Genomic DNA, 15,566 nt, shown 5'->3' on the forward strand with positions numbered 1-15,566 from the left:
ACAGGTACACCTCCAATTGACTCAAATGATGTCAATTAGCCTATCAGAAGCTTCTAAAGCCATGACATAATTTTCTGGAATCTTCCAAGCTGTTTAAAGGCACAGTCATCTAAATGTATGTCAACTTCTGACCCACTGGACTTGTGATGCAGTGAATTATAAGTGAAATAATCTGTCTGTAAACAAATGTTGGAAAAATGACTTGTGTCATGCACAAAGTAGATGTCCTAACCGACTTGCAAAAACTATAGTTTGTTAACAAGAAATTTGTGGAGTGGTTGAAAAACAAGGTTTAATGACTCCAACCGACTTGATGAAACTATAGTTTATTAACAAGAAATTTGTGGAGTGGTTGAAAAACAAGTTCAACCTAAGTGTATGTAAACTTCCGACTTCAACTGTGTGTGTGTATATATATATATATCACACACACACACACACACACACACACACACACACACATATATATATACAGGTATATATATATATATATATATATATATATATATATCTCACACACACACAACGTAAGTAATAAAGTGTGTTACATTAAACAGCTGCGGTATCTCTGTGTAGTAGAAGGTGTTCTGTTCCTTGTTGTATTTCTGGAGCTGAGCGGCGTAGTCGTTCCTGCACTCCTCCGCTGTGTGTGTCTTCACATGGGCATGCTGTTTCATCTGGGGACACACACCTGTATTAACTGGTATATAGGTACGTATGCTGCTTCACCTGAACACACCTGTATTAACTGGTATATAGGTACGTATGCTGCTTCACCTGGACACACCTGTATTAACTGGTATACAGGGGCGTATGCTGCTTCACCTGGACACACCTGTATTAACTGGTATATAGGAACGTATGCTGCTTCACCTGGACACACCTGTATTAACTGGTATACAGGGGCGTATGCTGCTTCACCTGGACACACCTGTATTAACTGGTATATAGGGGCGTATGCTGTTTCACCTGGACACACCTGTATTAACTGGTATACAGGTACGTATGCTGCTTCACCTGGACACACCTGTATTAACTGGTATATAGGGGCGTATGCTGTTTCACCTGGACACACACCTGTATTAACTGGTATATAGGGGCGTATGCTGCTTCACCTGGACACACCTGTATTAACTGGTATATAGGGGCGTATGCTGTTTCACCTGGACACACACCTGTATTAACTGGTATATAGGTACGTATGCTGCTTCACCTGGACACACCTGTATTAACTGGTATATAGGGGCGTATGCTGCTTCACCTGGACACACCTGTATTAACTGGTATATAGGTACGTATGCTGCTTCACCTGGACACACCTGTATTAACTGGTATATAGGGGCGTATGCTGCTTCACCTGGACACACCTGTATTAACTGGTATATAGGTATGTATGCTGCTTCACCTGGACACACCTGTATTAACTGGTATATAGGGGCGTATGCTGCTTCACCTGGACACACCTGTATTAACTGGTATATAGGTACGTATGCTGCTTCACCTGGACACACCTGTATTAACTGGTATATAGGGGCGTATGCTGCTTCACCTGGACACACCTGTATTAACTGGTATATAGGGGCGTATGCTGTTTCACCTGGACACACACCTGTATTAACTGGTATATAGGGGCGTATGCTGCTTCACCTGGACACACCTGTATTAACTGGTATATAGGGGCGTATGCTGTTTCACCTGGACACACACCTGTATTAACTGGTATATAGGTACGTATGCTGCTTCACCTGGACACACCTGTATTAACTGGTATATAGGGGCGTATGCTGCTTCACCTGGACACACCTGTATTAACTGGTATATAGGTACGTATGCTGCTTCACCTGGACACACCTGTATTAACTGGTATATAGGGGCGTATGCTGTTTCACCTGGACACACACCTGTATTAACTGGTATATAGGTACGTATGCTGTTTCACCTGGACACACCTGTATTAACTGGTATATAGGGGCGTATGCTGCTTCACCTGGACACACACACACCTGTATTAACTGGTATATAGGTACGTATGCTGCTTCACCTGGACACACCTGTATTAACTGGTATATAGGGGCGTATGCTGCTTCACCTGGACACACCTGTATTAACTGGTATATAGGGGCGTATGCTGCTTCACCTGGACACACCTGTATTAACTGGTATATAGGTACGTATGCTGCTTCACCTGGACACACCTGTATTAACTGGTATATAGGTACGTATGCTGCTTCACCTGGACACACCTGTATTAACTGGTATATAGGTACGTATGCTGCTTCACCTGGACACACCTGTATTAACTGGTATACAGGGACGTGGTGTGAACGTTAATCTGTGTGAGTGTGTACCTTCTCAACATCTGCTTTCACAGCGTTTGTGTCGTTCTCAATTTTCTCCGCTTGCTGTGTGGCTTTCTCTGCCTCTCCCCACTCCTTGGCAAAACGCCTCTTAGTCTGCACACACACACACACACACACACACACACACATAGAGACACACACACACACACACATAGAGAGAGACACACACACACACACAGAGAGAGAGAGACTTGGTTTAGTGAGGGTTATAGGTGATCATCAACTGGATTCAGCCACGGGACGATTACTTCCTGAGCAGATGGACGGTCAGAGGGCCAAAACATATTTACAAATCACTTGTAGACTGCAACTTGACTAAAACAATCATTTCAAATCTTGCTTACATTTATATATGATCCTGTCTCTCTATTAGGAGTGGGAATACTGGGGAACACATTTATATATGATCCTGTCTCTCTATTAGGAGTGGGAATACTGGGGAACACATTTATATATGATCCTGTCTCTCTATTAGGAGTGGGAACACATTTATATACGATCCTGTCTCTCTATTAGGAGTGGGAACACTGGGGAATACATTTATATATGATCCTGTCTCTCTACTAGCAGTGGGAATACTGGGGAACACATTTATATACGATCCTGTCTCTCTATTAGGAGTGGGAACACATTTATATATGATCCTGTCTCTCTATTAGGAGTGGGAATACTGGGGAACACTTTTATATATGATCCTGTCTCTCTATTAGGAGTGGGAATACTGGAGAACACATTTATATATGATCCTGTCTCTCTATTAGGAGTGGGAATACTGGGGAACACATTTATATATGATCCTGTCTCTCTATTAGGAGTGGGAATACTGGAGAACACATTTATATACGATCCTGTCTCTCTATTAGGAGTGGGAATACTGGGGAACACATTTATATATGATCCTGTCTCTCTATTAGGAGTGGGAATACTGGGGAACACATTTATATATGATCCTGTCTCTCTATTAGGAGTGGGAATACTGGGGAACACATTTATATATGATCCTGTCTCTCTATTAGGAGTGGGAATACTGGGGAACACATTTATATATGATCCTGTCTCTCTATTAGGAGTGGGAATACATGTATATATGATCCTGTCTCTCTATTAGGAGTGGGAATACATTTATATATGATCCTGTCTCTCTATTAGGAGTGGGAATACTGGGGAACACATTTATATATGATCCTGTCTCTCTATTAGGAGTGGGAATACTGGGGAACACATTTATATATGATCCTGTCTCTCTATTAGGAGTGGGAACACATTTATATATGATCCTGTCTCTCTATTAGGAGTGGGAATACTGGGGAACACATTTATATATGATCCTGTCTCTCTATTAGGAGTGGGAATACTGGGGAACACATTTATATATGATCCTGTCTCTCTACTAGCAGTGGGAATACTGGGGAACACATTTATATATGATCCTGTCTCTCTATTAGGAGTGGGAATACTGGGGAACACATTTATATATGATCCTGTCTCTCTACTAGCAGTGGGAATACTGGGGAACACATTTATATATGATCCTGTCTCTCTATTAGGAGTGGGAATACTGGGGAACACATTTATATATGATCCTGTCTCTCTATTAGGAGTGGGAACACATTTATATATGATCCTGTCTCTCTATTAGGAGTGGGAACACATTTATATATGATCCTGTCTCTCTATTAGGAGTGGGAACACATTTATATATGATCCTGTCTCTCTATTAGGAGTGGGAATACTGGGGAACACATTTATATATGATCCTGTCTCTCTATTAGGAGTGGGAATACATTTATATATGATCCTGTCTCTCTATTAGGAGTGGGAACACATTTATATATGATCCTGTCTCTCTATTAGGAGTGGGAACACATTTATATATGATCCTGTCTCTCTATTAGGAGTGGGAACACATTTATATATGATCCTGTCTCTCTATTAGGAGTGGGAATACTGGGGAACACATTTATATATGATCCTGTCTCTCTATTAGGAGTGGGAATACTGGGGAACACATTTATATATGATCCTGTCTCTCTATTAGGAGTGGGAATACATTTATATATGATCCTGTCTCTCTATTAGGAGTGGGAACACATTTATATATGATCCTGTCTCTCTATTAGGAGTGGGAATACTGGGGAACACATTTATATATGATCCTGTCTCTCTATTAGGAGTGGGAATACTGGGGAACACATTTATATATGATCCTGTCTCTCTATTAGGAGTGGGAATACATTTATATATGATCCTGTCTCTCTACTAGGAGTGGGAATACTGGGGAACACATTTATATATGATCCTGTCTCTCTATTAGGAGTGGGAATACTGGGGAACACATTTATATACGATCCTGTCTCTCTATTAGGAGTGGGAATACTGGAGAACACATTTATATATGATCCTGTCTCTCTACTAGCAGTGGGAATACTGGGGAACACATTTATATATGATCCTGTCTCTCTATTAGGAGTGGGAATACTGGGGAACACATTTATATATGATCCTGTCTCTCTATTAGGAGTGGGAACACATTTATATATGATCCTGTCTCTCTATTAGGAGTGGGAATACTGGGGAACACATTTATATATGATCCTGTCTCTCTATTAGGAGTGGGAATACTGGGGAACACATTTATATATGATCCTGTCTCTCTATTAGGAGTGGGAATACTGGGGAACACATTTACAACCATGTAAATCACTTGGAGCTGACTTCCTGGTGTTGTCGAACAATGAACATTCAACCAATTTATTTGTTTTGCTCAGAAAACTTGGGGGGTGCCAATCAAAACCACCCGCGGGCCGACGGGTGGGGAACCGTGGGTTATAGGGTTTATAACATATTCACCCTCAATCACACAGAAACTCACATTCTCTAGCTGTTTGAAACTGATCTCCAAGTTCTGTTGAGCTTTTTTGGCATCGGCCAGGTACTGGGGGAGAGAGGGAGGGAGGGGGAGAGAGGGAGGGAGGGGGAGAGAGGGAGGGAGGGGGAGAGAGAGAGATTAGTTAGATGACAACATCAAAGTGAGTTCAACATGTCGGTGATGTTATCTCCCTCCCTCCATCTCTCCCTCCATCTCTCCCTCCATCTCTCCCCCCATCTCTCTCTTACTGTTTTGCGTTCTTGTTTGAGGTCCTGAAGGTATTTGGTGAGTTCTACACAGATTCCAGTCATCATGTTCTCTGCTATCAGCTCTCTCTGGCCCGCATAGTCATTCAGCTCATTCACAATGTCCTGGAATGACTGGTGATTGGTGAACCTGCAGGTGGAGGGGCAACAAGACCGAGGGGATAGAGAGAGATTAGTTAGATGACAACATAGCCACTCTCTAGCCACTTTAAACTATGCTACTTAATATAATGTTTACATACCCTACATTACTCATCTCATATGTATATATTGTACTCTATATAATTTACTGCATCTTTATGTAATACATGTATCACTAGCCACTTTAACTATGCCACTTTGTTTACATACCCTACATTACTCATCTCATATGTATATACTGTACTCGATACCATCTACTGTATCTTGCCTATGCCGTTCTGTACCATCACTCATTCATATATCTTTATGTACATATTCTTTATCCCGTTACACTTGTGTGTATAAGGTAGTAGTTTTGGAATTGTTAGGTTAGATTACTCGTTGGTTATTACTGCATTGTCGGAACTAGAAGCACAAGCATTAACATCTGCTAACATCTGCTAACCATGTGTATGTGACAAATAACATTTGATTTGATTTGAATGTGATTGGTTCACTTCCAGGAAACAGGGGTAAAGGGTTCTATGTTATTGGTTCACTTCCAGGAAACAGGGGTAAAGGGTTGTATGTTATTGGTTCACTTCCAGGAAACAGGGGTAAAGAGTTGTATGTGATTGGTGGGATAAAGAAATCTGTCTGTCTAATAAAGACAAACACGAGAGACAAAGAATAAGCACCGCATTCATCTGATAATCACTAACTGATTAGAGAGAGGACACAGACAGAGACAGAGAGGCAGACAGAGACAGACAGAGAGAGACAAAGACAGAGAGACAGAGAGGCAGACAGAGACAGACAGAGAGAGACAGAGACAGAGAGACAGACACAGACAGAGAGAGACAGACAGAGACGCAGACAGAGAGGCAGACAGAGAGACAGACACAACTCACCCACACTCTTGCTCCTCCTTGCTGCCTCGTTTAAGGTATTTCTTGGAGAGGTTTCTGAGAGGAAGAGAGAATGTCAGGGTTACATTCTAACAACTAATTAAAATACACAGACAGACAGACAGACACACTGCACAGACAGACAGACAGACAGACAGACAGACAGACAGACAAAAACAGACAGAGCACACAGACAGACAGACAGAGCACACAGACAGACTGTCTGTCTGTGTGCTCTGTCTGTCTGTGTGCTCTGTCAGACAGACAGACAGACAGACAGACAGACAGAAACAGACAGACAGAAACAGACAGACAGACAGACACCTGAGTTGCTTGGCGTAGTTCTGTTCTATCTCGGTCCGTTCTCTGACAAACTTCACATATCGGTCCACCAGATCCAGTCCTGACTGGGTGTGTTTATCAATACCATCATACTGGTCCTACAGACAGGAGAGACATAACAGGGTTAGATACTGGACTGATATAACACACTCCTCTATACAGTAGTAATAGAACTACTAGTTACTGATATAACACACTCCTCTATACAGTAGTAATAGAACTACTAGTTACTGATATAACACACTCCTCTATACAGTAGTAATAGAACTACTAGTTACTGATATAACACACTCCTCTATACAGTAGTAATATAACTACTAGTTACAGGACAGGAACACTGCTCCTCTTACATCACTCCACCAGCCAGTTGTACAGGTATATCCTCTCCACTATGTATCCAACCCTGGTCTCTGTCTGACAGACGATCTGCTATCTACGGGCTGGGTTGAGTTCACTCTCACTCACACACTCTGACTCACTCACTATGTAGGTATGTAGGGATCTCTGTGTCTGAAGTCCATGGTGACTGAGACACAGAAAGACTCTCCTCAGAGAGACACAGATACACTCTCCTCAGAGAGACACAGATACACTCTCCTCAGAGAGACACAGATACACTCTCCTCAGAGAGACACAGATACACTCTCCTCAGAGAGACACAGAGGCTGCATCCCCTACTACTAACCAGGCCCACTAGGGTTGTGGTCTAAAGTAGTGCCCTACTACTAACCAGGCCCACTAGGGTTCTGGTCTAAAGTAGTGCACTATGTAGGGAATATAGTGCCATTTGGGATGTGGCCATGTACTAAACAGAGCTAATGATCTGAATAGAGGTATTTATACAGAACACATTTACTACAGTCATGTCCTCAATACTACATCTGAACCAGGACAGAGAGAGAGAGAGGTAGGGAGAGGGAACGAGAGACAGGGGGGTGAGACAGAGGGAGGGGACGAGCGAGAGAGAAAGAGAAAGGAGAGAGAAAGAGAGAGAAAGGAGAGAGGAGAGAGAGAGAGAAGCCACTTATTGGGTCAAACCTCGTATAACCTCTGTCTGGAGACTCCTGCTGATATACACCTAGTGTAACCTCTGAAGACTACTGCAGATATACACCTAGTGCAACCTCTGTCTGGAGACTCCTGCTGATATACACCTAGTGTGACCTCTGTCTGAAGACTACTGCTGATATACACCTAGTGTGACCTCTGTCTGGAGACTCCTGCTGATATACACCTAGTGTGACCTCTGTCTGGAGACTCCTGCTGATATACACCTAGTGTGACCTCTGTCTGGAGACTCCTGCTGATATACACCTAGTGTGACCTCTGTCTGAAGACTACTGCTGATATACACCTAGTGTGACCTCTGTCTGGAGACTCCTGCTGATATACACCTAGTGTGACCTCTGTCTGAAGACTACTGCTGATATACACCTAGTGTAACCTCTGTCTGGAGACTACTGCTGATATACACCTAGTGTGACCTCTGTCTGGAGACTCCTGCTGATATACACCTAGTGTAACCTCTGTCTGAAGACTACTGCTGATATACACCTAGTGTAACCTCTGTCTGGAGACTCCTGCTGATATACACCTAGTGTAACCTCTGTCTGGAGACTACTGCTGATATACACCTAGTGTAACCTCTGTCTGAAGACTACTGCTGATATACACCTAGTGTAACCTCTGTCTGGAGACTACTGCTGATATACACCTAGTGTGACCTCTGTCTGAAGACTACTGCTGATATACACCTAGTGTAACCTCTGTCTGGAGACTCCTGCTGATATACACCTAGTGTAACCTCTGTCTGGAGACTCCTGCTGATATACACCTAGTGTGACCTCTGTCTGGAGACTACTGCTGATATACACCTAGTGTAACCTCTGAAGACTACTGCTGATATACACCTAGTGTAACCTCTGTCTGGAGACTCCTGCTGATATACACCTAGTGTAACCTCTGTCTGGAGACTACTGCTGCCTCTGCTCTGATAAGAGGTCCAGACCTTAGTGGCGCCGGTCTTTCTCTACACTGGCCCTGTAACATTAAGGTCTCTGGTTCAACCCCCAGTCTGACTGCTTGTCCCCAGTAAGACGCTGCCACAGGATAATCCCCCTGGTCATCATGTGTTGGAACTTGGAACCCTGCCCCTGTTCTGTTGTGTTCCGTTGTGTTCCGTTGTAGCTGAGGTTTGGGTTATGTCCTAAATCACACCCTTTTCCCTACACAGTGCACTACCTCGGCTCTGGTCAAAAGTAGCGCACTAGCATATAGGGAATATAGTGCCAGATTTGGAACGCAGACCTGGTCAGGTTCCAGCTGCAGGGGATTCAGAACAACAGCCCAGCCCGTTGGAGAGATTTAAACATGCAACCTTATTTCCTTTCCTCTCTCCTATCAGTGATCTAACACAACTAGACAGGGTTAGATTCCATGCCATAGATTCCACCTACCAGAGCAATGATGTAAACTGAGGGAGAACATTATACAGAACACATTTACTACAGTCATGTCCTCAATACTGCATCTGAACCAGGACAGAGAGAGAGAGAAAGAGAGAAAGAGAGAGAGAGAGAGAGAGGTAGGGAGAGGAGAGAGAGAGAGGAGAGGAGAGAGAGAGGAGGAGAAGAGAGGAGAGGAGGAAGAAGAGAAGGGGGAGAGGAGAGAGAGAGAGGAGGAGAGGATGAGAGGAGGATTTTGGCATTGTATCCCTTTCTCTACCTCCCCAGAGTCAGATGTCCTCATGGATATCATGTTTGTGTCACCGCATGTAGTTTGAAGGAAGCTGCTAAGAAACGTAATTACTAACTAGGATTAGAGCAATGACTGGAAGACTATGGGTGTTAGCATTGGCCCACTAAACTACCTCCAACGTCCCTCACACTTCGCACAGACGAATGGGATCCATGAGTTCATCTGACTCTGGGGAGGTAGAGAAAGGGCCTCAATGCCAAAATCCTGAAGTACCCCTTTAAGAGAGAATAACTACAAGGGCTGATGGGAGAATTTATGTCCAAATGGCCTCCTATTCCATACATACTAGATCAGAGCCCAAATGTCCTCCTATTCCCTACATACTAGACCAAAACCCATGGGCCCAAACGGCCTTCTATTCCCTAAATACTAGACCAGAACTGAAATGGCCTCCTATTCCCTACATACCAGAGCCCAAATGACCTCCCATTCCCTATATACTAGACCAAAACCCATGGGCCCAAACGGCCTTCTATTCCCTAAATACTAGACCAGAACTGAAATGGCCTCCTATTCCCTACATACCAGGGCCCAAATGGCCTCCTATTTCCCATGGGTCAAAATGGCCTCCTATTCCCTACATACTAGACCAAAGCCCCATGGGCCAAAATGGCCTCCTATTCCCTACATACTAGACCAAAGCCCCATGGGCCCAAAATGGCCTCCTATTCCCCATGGGCCCAAATGGCCTCCTATTCCCCATGGGCCCAAATGGCCTCCTATTCCCCATGGGCCCAAATGGCCTCCTATTTCCCATGGGCCCAAATGGCCTCCTATTCCCCATGGGCCCAAATGGCCTCCTAATCCCCATGGGCCCAAATGGCCTCCTATTCCAAATGGGCCCAAATGGCCTCCTATTCCAAATGGGCCCAAATGGCCTCCTATTCCCCATGGGCATAAAATGGCATCCCATTCCCTACATACTAGACCAGAGCCCAAATGGCCTCCTATTCCCTACACACTAGACCAGGCCCCAAATGGCCTCCTATTCCTTACATACTAGACCAGAGCCCCATAGGCCCAAATGGCCTCCTATTCCCTACATACTAGACCAGAGCCCAAATGGCCTCCTATTCCCTACATACTAGACCAGAGCCCAAATGGCCTCCTATTCCCTACATACTAGACCAGAGCCCCATGGGCCCAAAATAGCCTCCTATTCCCCATGGGCATAAAATGGCATCCCATTCCCTACATACTAGACCAGAGCCCAAATGGCCTCCTATTCCCTACACACTAGACCAGGCCCCAAATGGCCTCCTATTCCTTACATACTAGACCAGAGCCCCATAGGCCCAAATGGCCTCCTATTCCCTACATACTAGACCAGAGCCCAAATGGCCTCCTATTCCCTACATACTAGACCAGAGCCCAAATGGCCTCCTATTCCCTACATACTAGACCAGAGCCCCATGGGCCCAAAATAGCCTCCTATTCCCCATGGGCCCAAATGGCCTCCTATTCCCCATGGGCCCAAATGGCCTCCTATTCACCATGGGCCCAAATGGCCTCCTATTCCCCATGGGCCCAAAAGGCCTCCTATTCCCCATGGGCCCAAATGGCCTCCTATTCCCCATGGGCCCAAATGGCCTCCTATTCCCCATGGGCCCAAATGGCCTCCTATTCCAAATGGGCCCAAATGGCCTCCTATTCACCATGGGCCCAAATGGCCTCCTATTCCCCATGGGCCCAAAAGGCCTCCTATTCCCCATGGGCCCAAATGGCCTCCTATTCCCCATGGGCCCAAATGGCCTCCGATTCCCCATGGGCCCAAATGGCCTCCTATTCCCCATGGGCATAAAATGGCATCCCATTCCCTACATACTAGACCAGAACCCCATGGGCCCAAAATGGCCTCCTATTCCCCATGGGCCCAAAAGGCCTCCTATTCCCCATGGGCCCAAATGGCCTCCTATTCCCCATGGGCCCAAATGGCCTCCTATTCCCCATGGGCCCAAATGGCCTCCTAATCCCCATGGGCCCAAATTGCCTCCTATTCCAAATGGGCCCAAATGGCCTCCTATTCCAAATGGGCCCAAATGGCCTCCTATTCCCCATGGGCATAAAATGGCATCCCATTCCCTACATACTAGACCAGAGCCCAAATGGCCTCCTATTCCCTACACACTAGACCAGGCCCAAAATGGCCTCCTATTCCCTACATACTAGACCAGAGCCCCATAGGCCCAAATGGCCTCCTATTCCCTACATACTAGACCAGAGCCCAAATGGCCTCCTATTCCCTACATACTAGACCAGAGCCCAAATGGCCTCCTATTCCTTACATACTAGACCAGAGCCCCATGGGCCCAAAATAGCCTCCTATTCCCCATGGGCCCAAATGGCCTCCTATTCCCCATGGGCCCAAATGGCCTCCTATTCCCCATGGGCCCAAATGGCCTCCTATTCCCCATGGGCCCAAATGGCCTCCTATTCCAAATGGGCCCAAATGGCCTCCTATTCCAAATGGGCCCAAATGGCCTCCTATTCCAAATGGGCCCAAATGGCCTCCTATTCCAAATGGGCCCAAATTGCCTCCTATTCCCCATGGGCATAAAATGGCATCCCATTCCCTACATACTAGACCAGAGCCCAAATGGCCTCCTATTCCCTACACACTAGACCAGGCCCCAAATGGCCTCCTATTCCCTACATACTAGACCAGAGCCCCATGGACCCAAATGGCCTCCTATTCCCTACATACTAGATTAGGGCCCAAATGGCGTCCTATTCCCTATATACTAGACCAGGGCCCAAATGGCCTCCTATTCCCTACATACTAGACCAGAGCCCAAATGGCCTCCTATTCCCTACATACTAGACCAGGCCCCAAATGGCCTCCTATTCCCTACATACTAGACCACTCATATTCCCTACATTCTAGACCAGAGCCCCATGGACCCTGGGCCCATGTTCACAAAGCATGTCAGAGTAGCTCTGCTGATCAGGGACCAGGTTCCACCTCTTATTATTCAGGGTCTAAATAAAAAAGGCCAAACTGATCCTGGATCAGCACTCCTACTCTGAGACGCTTCGTGAACATGGGCCCTGGTCAAAAGTAGTGCACTATATAGGGAATGGGGGTTTGCCACGTAGGACATAGACTGTCTGCATAGAGTGTGTGACCTGCTGACTGAAACCCTACTTACTGGCCTGACTGGCCTGTGGCCTATTGTCCTTTTGATTCAGATCTAGGATCAACGTACACTACCATCACTCCACGAGTTGGATCATCTCAAAACTGACCAGTGTCGAACTCCATTCTAGTACTCCCCTGGTGAGATCAGACTGCCCATAACCCCCTGACAATATGGTTCAATATGGTTCACCGGAGTTGGTTCAATAACAGTTCACACCTCGTCACCGCACGCACAAAACACGAGTAATTCAATAGTATCACTACAAACCAACTAAATGTTATGATAACATCAATGACTTGCTCATACGTTGAATATGATCATATGGGTTGTAACTAGTTTATATGCGGATGCTGGACAACAACAACAAAAATGGATCTATTACAGAAGCCTAACTAGCTAAGTCACCTTTAAGAGGTCAAGGTATGCAACATTGCGAAATAACAGCCGCCCTCAAGCTACAAGCTAATTGAGTCTACTTGCCGTGAGTTGTCATCAACTTTGTTAGAGTTAACAGTTGACAACAATGTCAAAGGCATGTATTATTTTTGAGACAGCAAAAACAATCACCTTCTCCAGGGAATGTGCTGTTATTGTGTAGCTAAGGTTACTGTAGCTAGTGCATATGTCCTTACCCAAAGATCCGTCCCCCAATCCATGTTTTCAAAGTTCCCACCTACAGAAAAAAAGGAGGCTTTCTATCAATCTTTATTTCCCAAACTCTTGGAGGATCCACAAACTTTTGTCTAGAGAGGGGAGATGTCGGAGGAAATGTCGGGAAGTTGACGCCTCAATCATCCGTTCCTTCAAGGGAAAGAAAAATATTTTCGCCCGGTCGTCTTGAAACTAGTTTTGGTCGCAAGACAAGAGAGGGTGGGAGGGTTCGTCACCAGTCTTTCCAGATTTCATGTCGCGAATGTTTCGCCTGGTCTTAAAGGAGCCGAGGTTCATTCTTTCAAGTGTCAAGGTTTATACCAAAATGGGAAACACATGTATACATTTTAATGTTACATCTTAAATGTTGCTTATTTACCTTTGTGTAACGTGCTACTTTTGCCTAACCAATCTAGCAAATCTGAGTGAGTAGTAGGCTGTAAAATTATTTATTTTCATGTTAGCTACATGCATTCATTCATTACTACAACCATTACAATAATAAGCAACTAATCTACCATTACTGTTAAAATCAATACCACGACCACGAGCCTATGATTACGATAAAAACGATAACCATTCCTGTTATGAGAATCTCAAGAGGACTAAACCATTTGCGCGTTGGCCACACTTTTAGATAGCCCAGAGAACTTGGTCGTTACCAGTCAAAACCCCCGATTATTTCTACAATTCCTCTTCCTTAAATGTGATTTTAAAACTAACCTTAACCACACTACTGACCTTATACAAATATTTGTCTTCATGAATTTGTAATGATATAGCCCACGTTGACTTTGTGGCTGTGTTAAATAGTGGACACCGAGGCGGTCAACATCAGTAGGTGTGCTGCGGCCCCGCCTCTCTCCCGTTTTACCTGTTTTCCAGACAGATTCTAAAGCACACCGGTTTACGGCTCAAGTCTGACAGGAAGTGGTTGTTTCTGGTATTACATGCCCCAGTATATCACTGCAACTGACGCCCACACATATCCCTCAATAGTTCATAAGAATTATCTTCATTTTATTCTTAAACCTTTATTACAGTATTATTTCCCCTTCATAGAAAACTAAAGCAGTAATGTGCACGTTTTATTTACAATCTAATATAACATTTCATATTACAGTTTTATGGAAAGCCTCTCTCTTTTTTTATCATTCTTAATGAAATGTACATAAAAACCTGGATAAATCTTATCTGAGTCAGACAAAGATATTCATACAATAGGCAAGATATACAACAACCTTGCCGAGTACCTATCCAACTGACAATCTCTGAGAAAATAATATAAACTATTGGAACCAAGACTTAAAAATAACAAACGAAATTAAGTGTACACCAAAATGTACACTTAATCCAGTATAAACTAATGTCCACTCTAAAAAAAGTAGGGGTTCAACAAGGGTTCTTCTAAGATCCTCAAAGTTATTTGAAGAACCTTAGGGTTCTTGACACTGAAAATGCCCCCCAAAAGGTTATTCTAACCCTAACCCCAGGAGATGGGGTTCATCGAGGAACCTGCTTAGTTGGTGGGGGTTCTTGAAGGAACCTAACTCCCGAACTGAACCTAACTGCCCAACTGAACCTAACTCCCAAAACTGAACCTAACTGCCCAACTGAACCTAACTGTCCAACTGAACCTAACTGCCCAACTGAACCTAACTGTCCAACTGAACCTAACTGCCCAACTGAACCTAACTGCCCAACTGAACCTAACTGTCCAACTGAACCTAACTGCCCAACTGAACCTAACTGCCCAACTGAACCTAACTGTCCAACTGAACCTAACTGCCCAACTGAACCTAACTGTCCAACTGAACCTAACTGCCCAACTGAACCTAACTGCCCAACTGAACCTAACTGCCCAACTGAACCTAACTGTCCAACTGAACCTAACTGTCCAACTGAACCTAACTGCCCAACTGAACCTAACTGCCCAACTGAACCTAACTGCCCAACTGAACCTAACTGTCCAACTGAACCTAACTGCCCAACATTTGGATTTGAATTTCAAAGGACAGCAGGTGCAGATCTCCTCAATTGAAGGTTTGTCCCTTGTATGATCTACATTGATGTTGTTTTATGATGATACCATCTATCATTTCATGTTTGTGCAAATCTTTCTAAAAACCAGAAAATAGACACAATTCAATGGA

The 15,566-nt window shown here is 44.5% G+C and overlaps 1 protein-coding gene across 1 annotated transcript in view; it reads right to left on the reverse strand.

Annotated features, from left to right (window-relative positions):
- The window catches only part of LOC139423732 (cdc42-interacting protein 4 homolog), a 32,131-nt gene extending 18,511 nt beyond the window's left edge, over nt 1-13,620 (reverse strand). Inside the window, exons 1-7 of the mRNA XM_071175347.1 lie at nt 13,395-13,620; nt 6,848-6,963; nt 6,527-6,580; nt 5,478-5,625; nt 5,233-5,295; nt 2,349-2,453; nt 549-677 (exon numbers count right to left, since the gene is read on the reverse strand). Coding sequence (XP_071031448.1) covers nt 549-677; nt 2,349-2,453; nt 5,233-5,295; nt 5,478-5,625; nt 6,527-6,580; nt 6,848-6,963; nt 13,395-13,418 — 639 coding nt within the window. The 5' untranslated portion in view covers nt 13,419-13,620. The remainder of the gene's footprint in view (nt 1-548; nt 678-2,348; nt 2,454-5,232; nt 5,296-5,477; nt 5,626-6,526; nt 6,581-6,847; nt 6,964-13,394) is intronic.
- Between the last annotated feature and the right edge of the window lie 1,946 nt (nt 13,621-15,566).

The sequence above is a fragment of the Oncorhynchus clarkii genome, chromosome 13, assembly GCF_045791955.1.
Source record: "Oncorhynchus clarkii lewisi isolate Uvic-CL-2024 chromosome 13, UVic_Ocla_1.0, whole genome shotgun sequence".
Lineage (NCBI taxonomy): Eukaryota > Metazoa > Chordata > Actinopteri > Salmoniformes > Salmonidae > Oncorhynchus > Oncorhynchus clarkii.